Below are 16525 nucleotides of genomic sequence, written 5' to 3' on the forward strand. Positions count from 1 at the left end.
ACCAAATTGGAGACAAGGTTCAGGAGATCACAATGTAATCTTGGAATAAGGTGGAAGACAGCTACGATGAACTTATCGCAGGTGCACAGGAGAGGATTGCGAAGTTGAAGCTTTTGGAATTATTAGTTAGAGAACCTACCCAAATACAAGAAATTATTACAAAAGTAAGGTCGATCATGCCTACCCTTTCAATGAGGCTGACACAGATACCTACAGGAGATCTACAGTTTGAATGAGTAGAAATTCAGCTGTAGGCCAAGGAATGGACACATATAAACATGAACATCACAACAATGCCGCTGCCAAGGTTACATAAGCTACATGAGGAGATTATAGAGGAATTAAAGCTAAGTGAAGAGTGCACATCACAATTAAACATACAGGTGGAAAAGGAGCGGGTTGCGTTGTCACAGAAGCTTGACCAAACAATACAAGAGAGAGATCATATAACAAATGAATATTAGTAGCTGAAGGACGCAGTAGAAACAACATGTAACAGAATTCCGGATGTGGAGGTTCACGAAGAGGAATTGGTAGTAGATAAGGTCGCGAATCTTGGCCTTGTAGTTAAGGAATCCAAGAAGAAAATTGCAGACGTGGAGTTTGAGTATGAGGTAAAGATCAGTGAGTTGTAGTTAAAGTTGTAGCCATCTACGCCACCAGAAGTAAGAAGTAAAAGGGTGGCTGACCTAAAGTTAGTCATGGTTAGCATCTCCGCAGCATTGGTGAAATACAAAAAACTACTCGATTAAAGTTTTCAAATTTGAAATTCACAGCAGGAAGATCCAAATATTGAGAAACTATAGGAGTAAATGCAGCAGAGGCAGTAGTAATTAGAGGAGAGTTGAGCAGCTGCGAAGACATTTCTTATATCGCAAAAACTCACAAAGATCAATGAATCGAAGGTGCTATAGAAGAAGATTGAAGAGATGAAGAGGGAAGAACAAATATTGATCGAAAGAACTCAGCCTTGGCATGATGATGCTCTTCAGCTCTCACATATAGTAGATGAGAATCTTTAGGAGCTTTGATAGAAGGAGGCAACATGCTACAGAAGGCTGCAAATCAGGAAACCGAAGCATTGTTGGAGAAATCACACAACGAGGATAGGAAAATGATAGAAGTGCTCCAACAGTTCAACAGGGCCTACAATAGCATTGCAGAAAAAATTAGAGGCAAAGCAAGTGAGTGGCTCGGGATGAGTCCCATACGAGTTTTGGGGGCCTATTTGGCGCAACCCAAATTTGCCATATTTTGGGCAAGAAATTCAAGTTTTTTGGAGCGCGCAGTAGAAAATATTCCATGGAGTACGAAGTGGACCTTGTAGTAGAGCAGCAGAGTACAATGAATACTGCGCAACATAGGGACTTCATGGTGAAGCCCCTCCCTTTTTTTAAAAAGCATAAAATATTGTAAAATTTAATGGTTTTGGACCATAGTCCCTTCTATTGTGGAAACTATGGTATCGGGTCCATGGTAATGTAGTGATGTAATCCCTCATGTAATAGTATATATAGGGATGAATAATAAAGAAGGACGAAATCAAATCTATTGAATTGATCCAGATCTATGTTTATAGTGATATTTTTGATATGTACTTTGGAGAAAGGGTGAGGCTCTGCAACTGAGTGCGCAGAGGCCTGGGTCTGCAACTTAGTATGAAGATGATCTGTAGCTTTGTGTGTAGACAACCTACAGCAGTGTGCATAGGAAAGAAATATTTTTTGTACCAATTCTCTATTATAAGCAAAAATTCTTGTGGACGTAGTCCCACATTGGGATGAACCATGATAAAATATGTGTCTTCATGTGTTGATTTTCTTATTATCTGCACTTTATTTCAGTACCATGAATTTTATGGATTTTTATGTTCTGTTTAAGTAATGAATGTGATTCTACGAAGTAATATATAAGTTTGAAGTATTTGATGTATGTGAAGTAGTTTATAAGTATAAAGCATAAAGAAAATACAAAATTTCCACATCGCAGCATCCCTCAGGCCAGAAAAGCCTAGTTCTGCAACCTCCCATAGTCACTTCGGGTGACACTGCAACATGCTTGCAGGTTGTTACCAAAAGGGCTGGTGATTGAGGGTTTTGCTGGTGTGTAGTAAAAGTTGAACCTCGGTCAGCCCTACCTAAGCCAACATGTCTTGCTTGCTTTTTGTCCCATTTTCCTTTGTTCTTTGCATTAACTTTCCAGTCTGGCTTAGTCTCAAATCTGCGCTTCGATTGTTCATAGCAATGCCTTAAATTTTGAATGGCCTCCTCCAATGATATAGGCTCATCAAACTCAATCCCATCTTTGAATGAAACCAAAAATCCACTAATGAACCTATGAATCTTGGCTTTCTCCTCCATGAGATAAGGCACATACCTCAGTAACTCCAAGAACCTACTAGTGTACTCCTCATTTGTCATGGATCCCATCTTTAGCTCATAGAATTATTTTTCCTTGTCATCAAAGTATCTCTCTGACATATACTTCTTCTTGAATAGCCACTCAAACTCACTCCAAGTCAAGTCTTCCTCATGAATGCATATGACATTCTTCACATCTTTCAACCAAATGTCTACTTTACCTTCGAGACTGAATGTAGCTACTCTAGCTTTCATGTTCTATGAATAGTCATGCAACCTGAATAACTTCCTCATGCCAAGCAACCATGCCCCTGCATTCTGATGTTTCTTCATCTCTCCATCAAAAGTAGGTGCATTTTCTTTCTTAAAATCATATGGAAAGTATCCCCTATCACTCCTCCTATAAGGGTGATAATGATGACGATCATAGTGCTTATCTGAATCAGAACTAGAATAATACTTTTGTCTATCCCTTCTCCTCTCAGGAGTGTCCAAAAATCTACCATATCTAACTGTATCATCTCTATCTGACATGTGACCACCATGCGACCTATTTCCATATGCCCCATTAGTTTTGTCTTCCTTCTCATAGCTGATCTGACATGGTCCTTGTAGCTACAAATCTAACAAACTCTGAAGTATCATTGCAATTACATCTGCTTGTTTCTCCGGTGGCTGCATGATTATTTCATTATCTGCCTTACAACTCCTTATTTCTTCATTTAAGCTTCTCAGTGTGTCTACCAAATTTGAAGAATTCCCAACACCATAATTTTCATTTGATTCATAGGGAGAGTCTTTGTAGTCTACCAACTTGCTAACCATTTCATATTTCTTCCTATAAGGTATATCATGTTAGCTAAACCAAATCACAATAAACCAACGTACCTTAGTATATCTTGGGGAGGATACCTTGTCTACAAGATCAAAAAATCAGCGTGATACATGTATAACATAATCATGACAACATATAGAAACATAACACATAAGCATATAACCATGCAACCATCATTCTAGCTAGGGTCCAGTCATCAATGCATGACCTTAACAACAACACACACCATGACCTCATGCATGAAAAAAATCATTACATCACTATACACTTGACCACATGAAAACATGAACATGCATAAGAAACACGTAACCAACCACACACATGCATAAACACATATGATCAAGCATGAATGAATGATACTTGAAACCAAACCTACAAGAATGATACATGAAAGCAAGCATACAAAAATGCAACCCAACATACAAGAATGTAAACAAGCATACAACAATAATACATGTAAGTGTCATATAACAATATGTAACCAGTAATACACTCACGATGATGCATTCCACAATAACAACATCAACTTCCACATGGCGACATCACTACAACCATGATCAACATTATGCAAATGCAACAATCACATGGAATGCAAGTGTAAGAGACACACATGCAACTGACATGCATGCATGACCAACACACAACCCATCTAGTTTGAGGGGTGAACCATGCTTTGATACCACTCTGTAACACCCTCCTCCCACATCTACCCTAACATCAACTAGTCGGGGTAAACATGCGACGAGAGGCCACTATAATATGATTAAACCTCCTAAGTCACATTAAGGAAGTGGAACCGACGGAAACACACCATACAAATATTCAACATCAGCATTAAGACCCTTAGGAACCAATCCAACCTTTCTGCCAACCAGCCCCTAGGTCCCATTGAGCTTTTGGACCACTTGACCTTTGGACGCTCTCATGCTATGGGCATCCCATCGTCCAAAGACCTATGGATGCTCTCACAGACCTACAAGCCAACGTCTAGGGACTTTTTTGGACAGTGTTGTGCCAAGATACCTGGGTTTTGAGTCACTTTTTCAGGCCTAGAGCCCAGATCACTTCCCAGAATAGAATGACATCTTGAGAATAGTAAGATAACAAGGAAATGACAATGAAAAATAAATTACTTGAATAAGAATTTGATTGGACTCCTACTAGCCATGACAGGCATTTCGTCAAACATATCACGAATATGTAATCTACAGGTGTAAATAACTGATATGAGCATAAGGGTCTCATACTTAGCTAAGAATCACTAAGATACATTGATGCCTCAACACATTGATTTCCATTTCATCCATTAGGTCATAGATACATTGTTCATTCATTTACAAGTAAAAACATGATGAGAGCCATACATAGCTACTGTCATAAAACATGTATATAACCATCATAATAGCAATAAAAATACCAATGAAATCACAATCATATGATCCACATATAAACTAATATAATACTCATAAAAATACAAGGAGAAATAACCTCATATTGATGATGCAAAATCCAAACCCGGGATGGGACTTCCACATTCCACCCAACCGTAGAATGACTGAGCCAAATATCTCTTCATCCATTCACCCCTGTGCCATATTCCAAGCATGAATGTGGGATCTCATAGAACAGATCAATCCAAAACCATCTAGGGCTTCTAGAGGCCATCCACCTCAACCCATCAAATAGTGATTCCCCCTCACGGTCAGACATCACAAATCCATCATTAGATTGGTCTCTATCTAAGCCTTCCAAGGATTCTATAGCCTTTGTTCCAACCAAGGCTTCCAGGACTAGTAGCTCAACCCACAACTGTCACCGGGCTTCCAGAGCATTTGCCCAACCAAGGCTTCCAGGACTATTAACTCAAACCACCAAGGGCTTCCAGAGAATTTGTCCAACCAAGGCTTCCAGGACTAGTAACTCAACCCAAGATGTTATAGGGCTTCTAGAACATTTGTCCAACAAGGGATTCCAGGAACTAATAACCCAACTCAAGCTAAAGAAACATGAGAACCAACAAAAAAAAACAAGGAAATAAACCCACAATCTCCATGGATATCCAGGAAATGTCATGGCTAGGAAATCCATTATCAATCTAGGAAATCCTCCATGCCAGTGACATATAATGACCAAAAATCCACATGCATATGCCATGCATTCCAAAAATAGTGAGGAAAACATACACGGAACTTGATACCTGTAAGAAAATCCTACTGTAGCTACTGATTCTGATGTCCTCTTGCACTTTCCTGCTCTTCCTTTTCCTTCTTGCTCCAAAAATCCAAGTATGCCACACCCTCCAAGAGTTCTCCAAGAAAAATTCTAAGTATCCAAGAGTATGAGAGAGAGAGAGAGAGATAATAATGAGAGAGCTCCAACACTGAACTGACAACAGGTCACCAATTGATCCTCAGAAGCCTTTTTATGAATGAGGCCTCTATTTTCTTCATTTTCCATTATTTTCCTTCATTTTACTCCTAACATGAAACCCGTGACCTTTCACCTTGCTTTTCTCCTAATTTCCATTATTTTAATAAATAAATGTGCCAAAATTCTATTTTCCTTTCCAAAGACTTAGCCATTAAACAATCAAAAGTGATCCCCATCACTAGGAGTTTCCACAACATTTAGCTTGGAATAAGTGTCCCATCAACCTTGGTTATTATTTTTCCTTTATTAACTTTTATTACATGTAATTTTCATAAGGGTTGTTACAATTTGTCTCCCTTCCACATATCCTGTTTATTGTGGAGAAATCAACTGTGCAAGAAGAGGTTTAAGTCTGTTAGCTACAATTTTTAATATAATCGTGTATATCACATTGCATAAAGAAATGGGTTGAAAGTCTGATGGGGTAGTTGCCTGACTGGACTTGGGCATTAGGGCAATAAAAGTGGCATCAAAGGCTGAAAGTAGAGAGGCTGACAATCTTGAATCTTCTACGACCTGCCAGATATCATGACCAAGAATAGGCCAACAGGCTTGATAGAATTTGGTTGTATATCCATCTGGGCTAGGAGCTTTGTTCCTTGGTAGTCCCATGACTACTGCTTCTACTTCCTGCAAGGAGATGGATTTTAAGAGCGTCGCATTTTGTTCTTCAGTAATCAACCTGGGGATGTGTTGTGTAATTCTTCTGATTGCAGAGGCTCTATCTCTTGTGGGCTCCATTAAGAGATGGCTAAAGTGCCCTGATAGAAGATTTGTCATGTCTGAGTGATCCTCTACCCATTGATTGTTGGGTCCCTGAAGCCTGTGGATTTTGTTTTGATGCCTATAGTTGATCATAGATCTATGAAAAATTTTAGTATTATGCTCACCTTCTTTCAGCCACTTAACTCTTGACTTCTACTTGTAGAGTATTTCTTCTTGGGCCAATCTCTCTTGTAGCTGGTGCCTAAGGGTGCCCTCTTTTTCTTTTAATTGAGTTGTGCTACCCCCCAAAATTATGCTCTGCTGAATTTGCTCCATTTGGTTTTCAAGGGCTCTTTTGTCCTTGAATATATCTCCAAAGTATTGTTTGTTCCATTCCTTAATCTTGTGCTTAATGAATTTCATCCTTTGCTGAAATCTATACATCACCCTTCCTTGAATGAAGGTCGATTCCGACCACCATTTTTGCATGTTGGGGAGGAAATTAGGGTGCCTGAGCCAAAATGCTTCGAAGAAAAATGGCTTATTTCTTAGGGATGTTGACCAGTCCAACTGTAGAGTGATGAACCAATGGTCAGATCCATAACTTGGGAGAATTGAAGCATCGAGCTTAAGGACTGACATTAAGAGCTCCTCAAAAGTCAAGAAGTGATCTAGTCTTGAGGCAACCTGGTGATTGCCTCCTCTTCTATTGTTCCAGGTGTGAGTACCATTTGATGTTTGGACATCAATTAATTTGTAAGAATCTATGAAAGAGTTGAAGGAGTATGCTGCTTCCTCCAATTTCCTTATTCCACCCTTATTTTCTTGAAGAGAAATTTCTAGCTACAATCCAGGAGTTTGGCCTAACCATCTTATGCATAGAATGAAGGTTGGAAATGAAGAGTTTCTTGTCAGAAGGGAGGATCAACCCATAAACATTCAAGAGGAAGCTGGACTGGGAAGAACCTACTGGCTGGAAAAGAACTGTGAGAATCCTAGGAAGGGAGAACGATTCCTGAATAGAAACCATGGAAGGATTCCATAGAAGGGCTAAACCTCTCAAAGTGCCTACTGCACAATGTGATAGGAATTCACAGTTTCTCCATATTGAGGGAATGCTCTGTGAAAGATAATGTTGAGAGCATTTGGTTTCTTGAAGCAAAAGAATGTCAGGCTGATTCATGGAAATTATATTTTTGAGGATGCATCATTTAGATTTTCCATTTGATAGGATCTTGATCATTACGAAGAAGCTTGGGAGGGAAATAAAGTTGTCATTGGTGTCACCCTTCCTGAGTTAACCAGAAATTGTTCCAAAGCTTGGAGCAGTTGACTACTGGATTTTCATCACTTTTTCTTTGGTTCTTTCATGTTTGGTGGGAGTTCTTGTGTGGCATTCCTCTTTATCCCTTGCAGTGAGAAGGATGTTGAAGGGGAAGTAATAATACCTAGATTTTTGGCTTGTTGCAAGATCACATCTTGGTGTTGAAGATAAGCACTAGCTATCATCTGGATTTGGTCCTCAAGGATCATAGCAAGGTCTTTTTGTTGCTACTCAGCTATTTTTTGCAGGTCCATTGCTTATAGCTCCAAATATTTTAGGTCCTCTTCCTCCATTGGGGATGGATACTCCCTCGTGGGATTGAGAGCATTTGAAGTTGGGTTTAAAGTCTCCATGATTTCCTTGTTCTTCTGCAGTTGAACTTCGTCTACGTGGCTTATAGCTTGAGCCACCTCTAGTTCCTTTATTTCATCTGATTGAAAAACTAAGAATTTATTTTCTTTTTGTACATTCGAAGGGTTAGAAGGATTGCCCTTTCACTTAGTAGTTCACTTTCACAAAACTGCTATTTTAAAGCCCTCATCTCCTATCTGCGAATTCATGTTGGCTTGATTCACCTCCAAAGCCGCTGGTTTCTTATGGAAATCTTTGCGGATATGGCCGTAATCATGGCAATGCCTGTATCTAAACGAGATTTTCTCATAGCCTATCGATTATTCCCAAATCTCATATCCACAACTGAGTTGAATGCTAGAAGGGAGGGGTTTCGTGAGATCCATTTAGACATGCAATATTGCATGGGAAGTATATCTTCTTACCTTCATTATTTCTGAGAGCATAATAAAATATCCCAGCTTGTTTCCAATATGGGCTAAGATTTCTGGGTCCTAGTATTCCTGAGGCAAGGAATATAATCTAATCCATACTGGAAGATTGGAGAAGTCTTCCTTCTCCAGATTGAATTTTTGAACCCATGGTTTGATGAAGAGACCAACAAAGTTTAAGAAATACAGTCCTCCCTACAAAATATTGTCCCTATCTTCAATGTTGTTGAATATTACCGTGAAAAAACCCTTTGAGCCTAATCTTAGTTATGCACCTCCCTTAATGGTCCAATTTCTCTTTAGCCAGTTGAGCAGAGTTTTTTTCTGCTGGCGAGGGTCGATGAATTTGTAGATCAACACTCTTTCATATTTTTTCCACCGAGATCTCAAGAATAGGGACATCCTGAGCTTTTGGCTGACAGGGACCCAAATTTTGGTTGGATTTGGTAGGTGAATCCTGCATTGGAGTGAATATTGGTTTGTGGCCAAAGCTAAACGACGCTATTGGCTTGGCTTGCTAAGAATGCATTCGAGGAGTGACGATTCATAGTGGTTGTTGGATAGGGTGATTGGTAGTCACTGACTTGTAAGAGGGGTTGACATTGGCCCCCTAGGGGTGCCATGCTAGCCAACACAGAGGTTGCAGAGGCTTCATATCAGTGCAGGTTAAAGAAACCATAACAGAGCTTGTCGAGATAGCTCTTCACATAGCATAATAAAAAACGGGGACAAATTTATATCGCTAGAAATCTCTTGATGAGATGGATGGTGATCCAAAATTAAATAGGAACCCAACAACTTACAAATATAATCGTAAAGACAGAGATGCAGCAGAAAAACACTTCATTTCATTAATAGAAAAATATTGAACTATGCTTACAAACATAATGGAAATAAGATAGCTCGGGCGATGGTAGCTTATCTCTGAGAAGAGATGTGGTGGCTACATGCCTCTGAACTATGTTACAATGAGGTTCAAGGGACTATTTATTATTGGAAAACATGAGAAAACCCTAAACAACCAAAACCCTAACCCCAGGAGATGTAACACCAAGAGTTTGTGGGCCCCGTTAGGGTTATTTGGGCAGCCAACTTCCCAGGGTCATAACTTGGTAATATTATCTTTGATTGGCACATGTGATGCCTTTTTGGAAAGGTCTCTCTGAGTACTATAGGTTTTTCCGTAGGCCCATAGCAGTGCCTACGACTATTGACCTGTTGCAGACCCAAAAAAAAATGCCATTTAGGGGGTCAAAACTGCTCTGGAAGTTCATGACCTGAAAAACTGCTAAAAATAGGAACCCAACAACTTACAAATATAATCGTAAAGACAGAGATGCAGTAGAAAAACACTTCATTTCATTAATAGAAAAATATTGAACTATGCTTACAAACATAATGGAAATAAGATAGCTCGGGCGATGGTAGCTTATCTCTGAGAAGAGATGTGGTGGCTACATGCCTCTGAAATATGTTACAATGAGGTTCAAGGGACTATTTATTATTGGAAAACATGAGAAACCCTAAGCAACCAAAACCCTAACCCAAGGAGATGTAACACCAAGAGTTTGTGGGCCCCGTCAAGGTTATTTGGGCAGCCAACTTCCCAGGGTCATAACTTAGTAATATTATCTTTGATTGGCACGTGTGATGCCTTGTTGGAAAGGTGTCTCTAAGTACTATAGGTTTTTTCGTAGGCCCATAGCAGTGCCTACGACTATTGACCTGTCGCAGACCCAAAAAAAATGCCATTTAGGGGGTCAAAATTGCTCTGGAAGTTCATGACCCGAAAAACTGCTAAAAATAGTAAATGTTGAAATGAACAAGGAAACATATGAAACTGACTGGGGGGTCTAGGTGGAATAGGCGGGTGGCCACCAATATCCAACTAGATCAATGTGATGGTGAGATCGAAAGTGAGTTTTGCACACTTTGGGAAGGATGGAAATTTTGTAACCCTTTTTCGATAATGTGACCATGGAGGTTGGGTTAGTTGAAAGTAACACCTTTCATTTAGTCTGTATTAGCTCAAGGGGGTGGGGGGGAGGATTACAAATACTTTTTATTAGAACACACAGGCTCAACACTTGGACTAGATGGGCTCAAGGATGATGAAATGAAAAGTGAAGGTTTTACACTAGACCTTTGGAGGAAGATTTTGAGCTCTATTACAATATGGAAACATAGTACCTGAGTTTAGCATTTGGGCTAAAGAGGTCTAGAAGGAAGAAACATAGAAATTTTTCACAAAGTGTAGTAATTATGTTGATTATCTATTATGGACTTCTTGTATCATTTGATCATGGACTGCATGTTGTATGCAAGTATTTATTTTGATGTAATTATTATTTGCTAATAGTTATACTAACTTGAAATGTGGTGTTTCAGATAGCCTCACAACCATATGCTTATGGAAAATTTTCTAAGGTGATAATGAGAATGTTTTATTTGTATTATGGATTGGATAACATTTATATGTGTATGAAAACACATAAGAAGACACCAAGGATGAACACATGAAAAAAAACATGATATTAAGAAGTTCCAGCATTGTCAGGAGGAAGAGTCAACTGGAAAGAGGATAGAGGAATACTCTCACGACTGGATGGACACCCCTAGAAGCATAATAGCTCAAATGAAAAGTTACACGACTGATAATGAAAGGCTTGTTATGGCTTAGGAGAAGCAAGCAAAGGTAAATTCCATCATATTTTAGAGTTTATTAGACTTGCAAAGGAAGAGGGAACATGATCTAGGTGTCAGGCACCTAGGAATAGATAAAGATATGGAAATTACATTAGGAATTGGAAGGCATGAATTGAAGATTGATGGTGTTGAAGGAAACATATCCAAGAAAATGCCTAGGTAGGCACGTGAGGATTTAGTGAGAGGTGAAACTCAACTAAGTGCCCCACAAACGAGATTAGGAAGTCATGAAAAATCATCTGATGCTGCTACTAAGAGGCACTGTCAATAGAAAAGGAAAGGAAAGGATCTCATGCCAAAATAATTGAAGAAGGCAAGACCTCCTACATTCAATGGAGAGGTTAGGAAGGCCGAAGAAGCAGAGGCATGGATACTTGGGATGAATAATTTTTTCCGGGTGAATTATTACTCTAAAAATATGAAGGTGAGATTAGCCACCTTCAACCTGAGAGGCAATGCCAATATTTGGTAGCAAGACCTGAAGAATGTCAAGAAAATTCATGGGGAGCTATCTTGGAGGATATTTGAGAGATATTTGTGGGAGAATTACTTGTCTGAGAGGTAATATGATAGAAAGAAGACCAAGAATTTTATGAGCATAAGCTAGGGAAACTGAAAGTTGATGAATATAAAACCAGATTCTTGGAGTTTCTGAGGTACATGCCTTACATCAAGGATGAGAAGATGAAGATTGAAAGGTATCTCAATGGATTTCCATAATAATTCATGGATATAATATAATTTGATGAGCCTAAAACCTTGGAAGATACTATTAGTGTTAAACACATATGGAAGAGACAAAATAGGAAAGATAAACATGAGATTTTATCTATTATTTGACAATGATATACATTTATAGTACATTCTTGTGATCGTTGGGTTCCACATCCCAAGGTCTCTTGGACTCATGAGGGAAAAACGTTAATTTTTTTCTATATTAGGACAATGGACAGAGGTACAAGACTGACATCTATATAAAGGCCGCAAAGAAATAAGCTCACATAAACAAGTGGCTCATCCTTGAGCAGGGAAGGAGAACGCCCACTCTGATACCATGTTAAACACACATATGGCAGAGACAAAATAGGAAATATAAGCATGAGATTGTATCTATTATTTGACAATGATATACATTTATAGTACATTCTTGTGACCGTTGGGTTCCACATCCCAAGGTCTCTTGGACTCTCATGGCTGTTCACATTCTACACCAACCCATAGAGGATTAGGTGTCCAACATTCCCCCCCCTTAATCCGAAGGGTTATGTATGAGTCCAAGAAGAGAGTTGTAATACAAAATGTGCAAAAATGCATGGAAACACTAGGCTGAATGTGCTCTTTGAAATGTTGGTATGAAGGGCGGTGGTTTAAGGATGACCGTCAACACTAGAATGCTTAGTGTAGTTCCTAGAACTCTTCCAAGTCTGGCATGAAGCTTAGGTCTTCTGCTAGAGGAAGTGCTCCTGATGTTTTGAAGAGGGAAACCTTCAACCATGAAAGGGAGGTCTCACCCTACATAAAGGGGAGAACCTCAACCTCAAAAGAGAGGTCTCAACCTGTGATGGTTTAAGGATTACCACCAACTCTGGAATGCTTAATGCAATTCCTAGAACTCTTCCAAAACTGGCAAGAAGATGAAGTCTTCTGCTAGAGGAAGTGTCCCCAATTCTTTGAATATGTATCATCGATTGAAAGCATGCTCATGGGCATATTTATCTCAGGCTACAACCCTAAATCTCGTATGGAAGGTTGTGGCTTAGGCTTGCTTGATGTGGCTTTGAAGCTTGTAGACGACCATCACTTCCCCCCTGTATGAGTGAAATATATTTTTGGCTGTTGAAGTCCATTTCCAAGAAGCGATCCATCCAAGATGAATCTTTGTTCTTGCAGGATGTTTGTTTCTGAAGCATCTGTTTTAAGAATCATTGGTTTTATGACAGTGCTTACATGGATGAAGATCAAAACAATGATCTTTCATGTGGCCAGCTCGGTCATAGTGTTGGCATTTCACAGTTTGTTGCTGTTGCTGTGGAAGAGGGGTAGAATTTGGAATAGATGAAGGTGAATGTCATGAAGAAATTCAACACTTTGGAGTTGGATGGGCTTTGAGTAATCTGGAATATGAAAGGATACATCCTTGTCATATCCAAGACCAGTTTTGTGCTTGTTGTGGACAAACTCTTCCCAAGGTTTGATGATGGGCTTGGAAAGTGTATACTAAACTTCTGCATCTGCATGTGACTTTGCTGCTTCATTAGGTACTGGATCTGGATCAACTTGCTGCTTATGGGAGTCTATTTCAATGTTCTGAATAGAAACGGATTCAGAATGATGACTCCACTGCTGTAATTCTTCCTTCTGCAGTTGAGATTCAAGCTGCAAAAAATCAATCTGTTCTTGTGCATTTTTCAAATAAGTTTGAATGTCAAAAAGAGTTTCTTTGTTGAATTTTACCATCCCATCAATAGTGGAATGAATTAGGATATTCAATAACTTTAATGCATCTTCAAGTCTAGCCATTGTCTCAATAGATAAACCCTGATATGCAAATGATTTTTTCCACAATGTTCTCCACGGTGGGTGATTTTCGTAAGTTTATTCACTGTACATTGTTTTTAATGCTTCCACATGTAGTAACAGTCTCCAAATAAACTTATATTTTCCAATAGAAACTTCAGAAATTAAATGCAATAGCCATTAAGTGATAGCTCCTACATAATGGACATTTCTCATTCAAAAACTTAACTATACAATGAGCAGATTGGAAGATAGAACCTGATAATTAAATGATAGCCAACACAAATTAGTACATATGCAATTATCAGTCCCCAGAATGGCACCTCAACATTTGTTTATGATGTACGCTGCCCAAGAAATGGAAGCATAGGTTCCCTTTTCACCATAGTCCTTGTATCATCATCAAACCACACTCATTCAACCTCTGAGATAGCATGCAGTCCCTTTAATGCAGCTACAACAATAACAGAAGGTGGAATGATGACTTTAGGCCCCTCAGAAAGAACTCTAGAATTCGTGGTTATGCCCATAAATGGAGTGCGACCTCTTGATAGTTGGTTTCACACCCCAAACACATGACAAGACCAAACACATTTAACACAAATGTAGTCAAAATATTCTAGATGGAGGGACGAATTCAGTGAAATGTTGAGAAGCACACGTGATGCAAAGACTTGACGAGGATTATAGTTCAGTTGCAGCGAAGAAATGCTCTTACAACATCAGCATTGACATCAATATCCAAGCAACAAGATGTGCCCTGGATAATTCCAAATGTTTTGCTTCCCCCGATGTGCTTCCCTAAGTTTCACGCTGAGTAAGAGGAGAGCAGAGTTATATGAACGACGTTCAAGATTCGGGTCCCACATCATTCAACGTGGGTGGAAGAGTCGTAATAGTCACCATGGCGAAGATATATTATGGCATTCAACGTAACATAATGATAACAATGTATGAATAGAGTCGGGTGATACCACGGTGTGAGGGGGGTCAATGTATGACCCAGATTATGAAACAGTGGAGTGGTGGTGTGATGTGATAGCGCAACAGTCATGGAGCCTCAGAGCCACGAACACACAAATCTGCAACAGCAAGTGAATGAGTCATTCGTTGAGTAAGCATTGAGTTTCCTTGACGATTCCCGATTCGTTCTTTAATTTCCTCTTCTAGTGGAATGAATGGAAGAATGAACCAATTGTATTGCTTGGAAACCACAGCTAATACTCATATAGCTTGTTAATAACAACATAGGGCTGCTTAGACCTTCAATACATGTGCATGGTCTTCATATACTCAGTTAAGCACATATACATGGTTCAAATCGTGAGCACTGCGATCAATCAAAGAACAAAAACACCAGTGCAATACACGTTGCTTCAACGCTCAAAATACTGTACCATAGTTTAATTCTTGCCCTGAAAACTTGTAACAGAGGCTTTGTATACGTTATAAAATAGAGGAGGCGGTTTGGACCGGTGGTATGCGGAGGAGTATGTGTGGCGGAAGTTGCTCCTGCTCCTGCTGTCAATGCTAAGGCAAAGGCACCCAAGGACAAGAAGCCCCGAGCTGCCAAGGGCTCGAAACAGGCTCCTTCTCACCCTATGTATTTACTGATGATCATATAAGCAATTTCAACTTTGAAGGAGAGGACGGGTTCCAGCCAGTTCAAGATTTCTAAATTTATTGGTGCAAAATATAAAGTTGTTCTCCCTGGAAATTATGAGAAATTACTGTTGGTTCAGCTCTGCAAGTTATCTAAAAGCGACAAGATTACCAAGGTTAAGGGTTCATACAAGCTCTCAGATGAGTTGAAGGCATCCTCTAAAGCTGCAGCCAAGCCTAAGAAAACAAATTCGTCGGACAACAGACAAATCCACAATTGCCCAATGAAGCAGAAAAATGTTATGTCTATAACTGACAAGTTCAACAGAGAAATTAATGGCAGGCAGGTTCTACAGAGTTGACAGGTTTTAAAAATACCTAGGACTCTATTTTCAGATTGCTGGAATGTACGTAACAATCAAAATTGCAGAACCAACAATTATATGAATGTAGAAAGGACGTTTCCGAGTTGTGAATCATTTCTGACCCGTTGAGAGAGAACGATTAGTTTTAAATGTCATAACTAACGACTAAGAATAGTAGAGTGAACCGGTAGAGGCATAGGCGAGGTACAGATGGTGATAATTCAGGCTAGTGTGTAGATGTCAGGATCATCAAAGTCGAGGTATACATTTCAAAAGAGGTAACGTTTGAATGCCGAGCTATATGTTACAAAGGAGAATGATTTCACAACAGTAAATGAGACATAATGCCAGAAAAGTTACAAAGGCAAAGATCTAAGACTTGCGACCTTGCGTATGAGGGAAAAACGTTAATTTTTTTCTATATTAGGACAATGGATAGAGGTACAAGGCTGACATCTATATAAAGGCAACAAAGAAATAAGCTCACATAAACAAGTGGCTCATCCTTGAGCAGGGAAGGAGATCGCCCACTCTGATACCATGTTAAACACACATATGGTAGAGACAAAATAGGAAAGATAAGCATGAGATTGTATCTATTATTTGACAATGATATACATTTATAGTACATTTGTGTGACCATTGGGTTCCACATCCCAAGGTCTCTTGGACTCTCATGGCTGTTCACATTCTACACCAACCCATAGAGGATTAGTTGTCCAACAATTAGGAAGATGAAGCATTGCTATGAACAATCCAAGCATAACTTTGAGTAAAAGGTTTATTAAAAAGAAAGAGGCAAGCCCAAGTATAAAGGAAAGGGGCAAAAAACTGTAAGATGTCAACAAGGTGGAAGTGGAGGTTCACTACTTCTGTAAAAGGTGAGTTTTAACAAAAAC

At 39.3% G+C, this 16525-nt stretch overlaps 1 protein-coding gene across 1 annotated transcript in view; it reads left to right on the forward strand.

The window, feature by feature from the left end:
• Positions 1 to 15623, forward strand: part of LOC149142598 (histone H1-like) — a 153447-nt gene extending 137824 nt beyond the window's left edge. The window contains exons 2-3 of the mRNA XM_089451523.1: positions 15117 to 15194; positions 15303 to 15623. Coding sequence (XP_089307649.1) covers positions 15117 to 15194; positions 15303 to 15623 — 399 coding nt within the window. The remainder of the gene's footprint in view (positions 1 to 15116; positions 15195 to 15302) is intronic.
• Positions 15624 to 16525: the final 902 nt, after the last annotated feature.

This window comes from Pinus tabuliformis, chromosome X, assembly GCF_031772625.1.
Source record: "Pinus tabuliformis cultivar Carrire ecotype Pingquan chromosome X, CPIR1, whole genome shotgun sequence".
Classification (NCBI taxonomy): Eukaryota; Viridiplantae; Streptophyta; class Pinopsida; order Pinales; family Pinaceae; genus Pinus; species Pinus tabuliformis.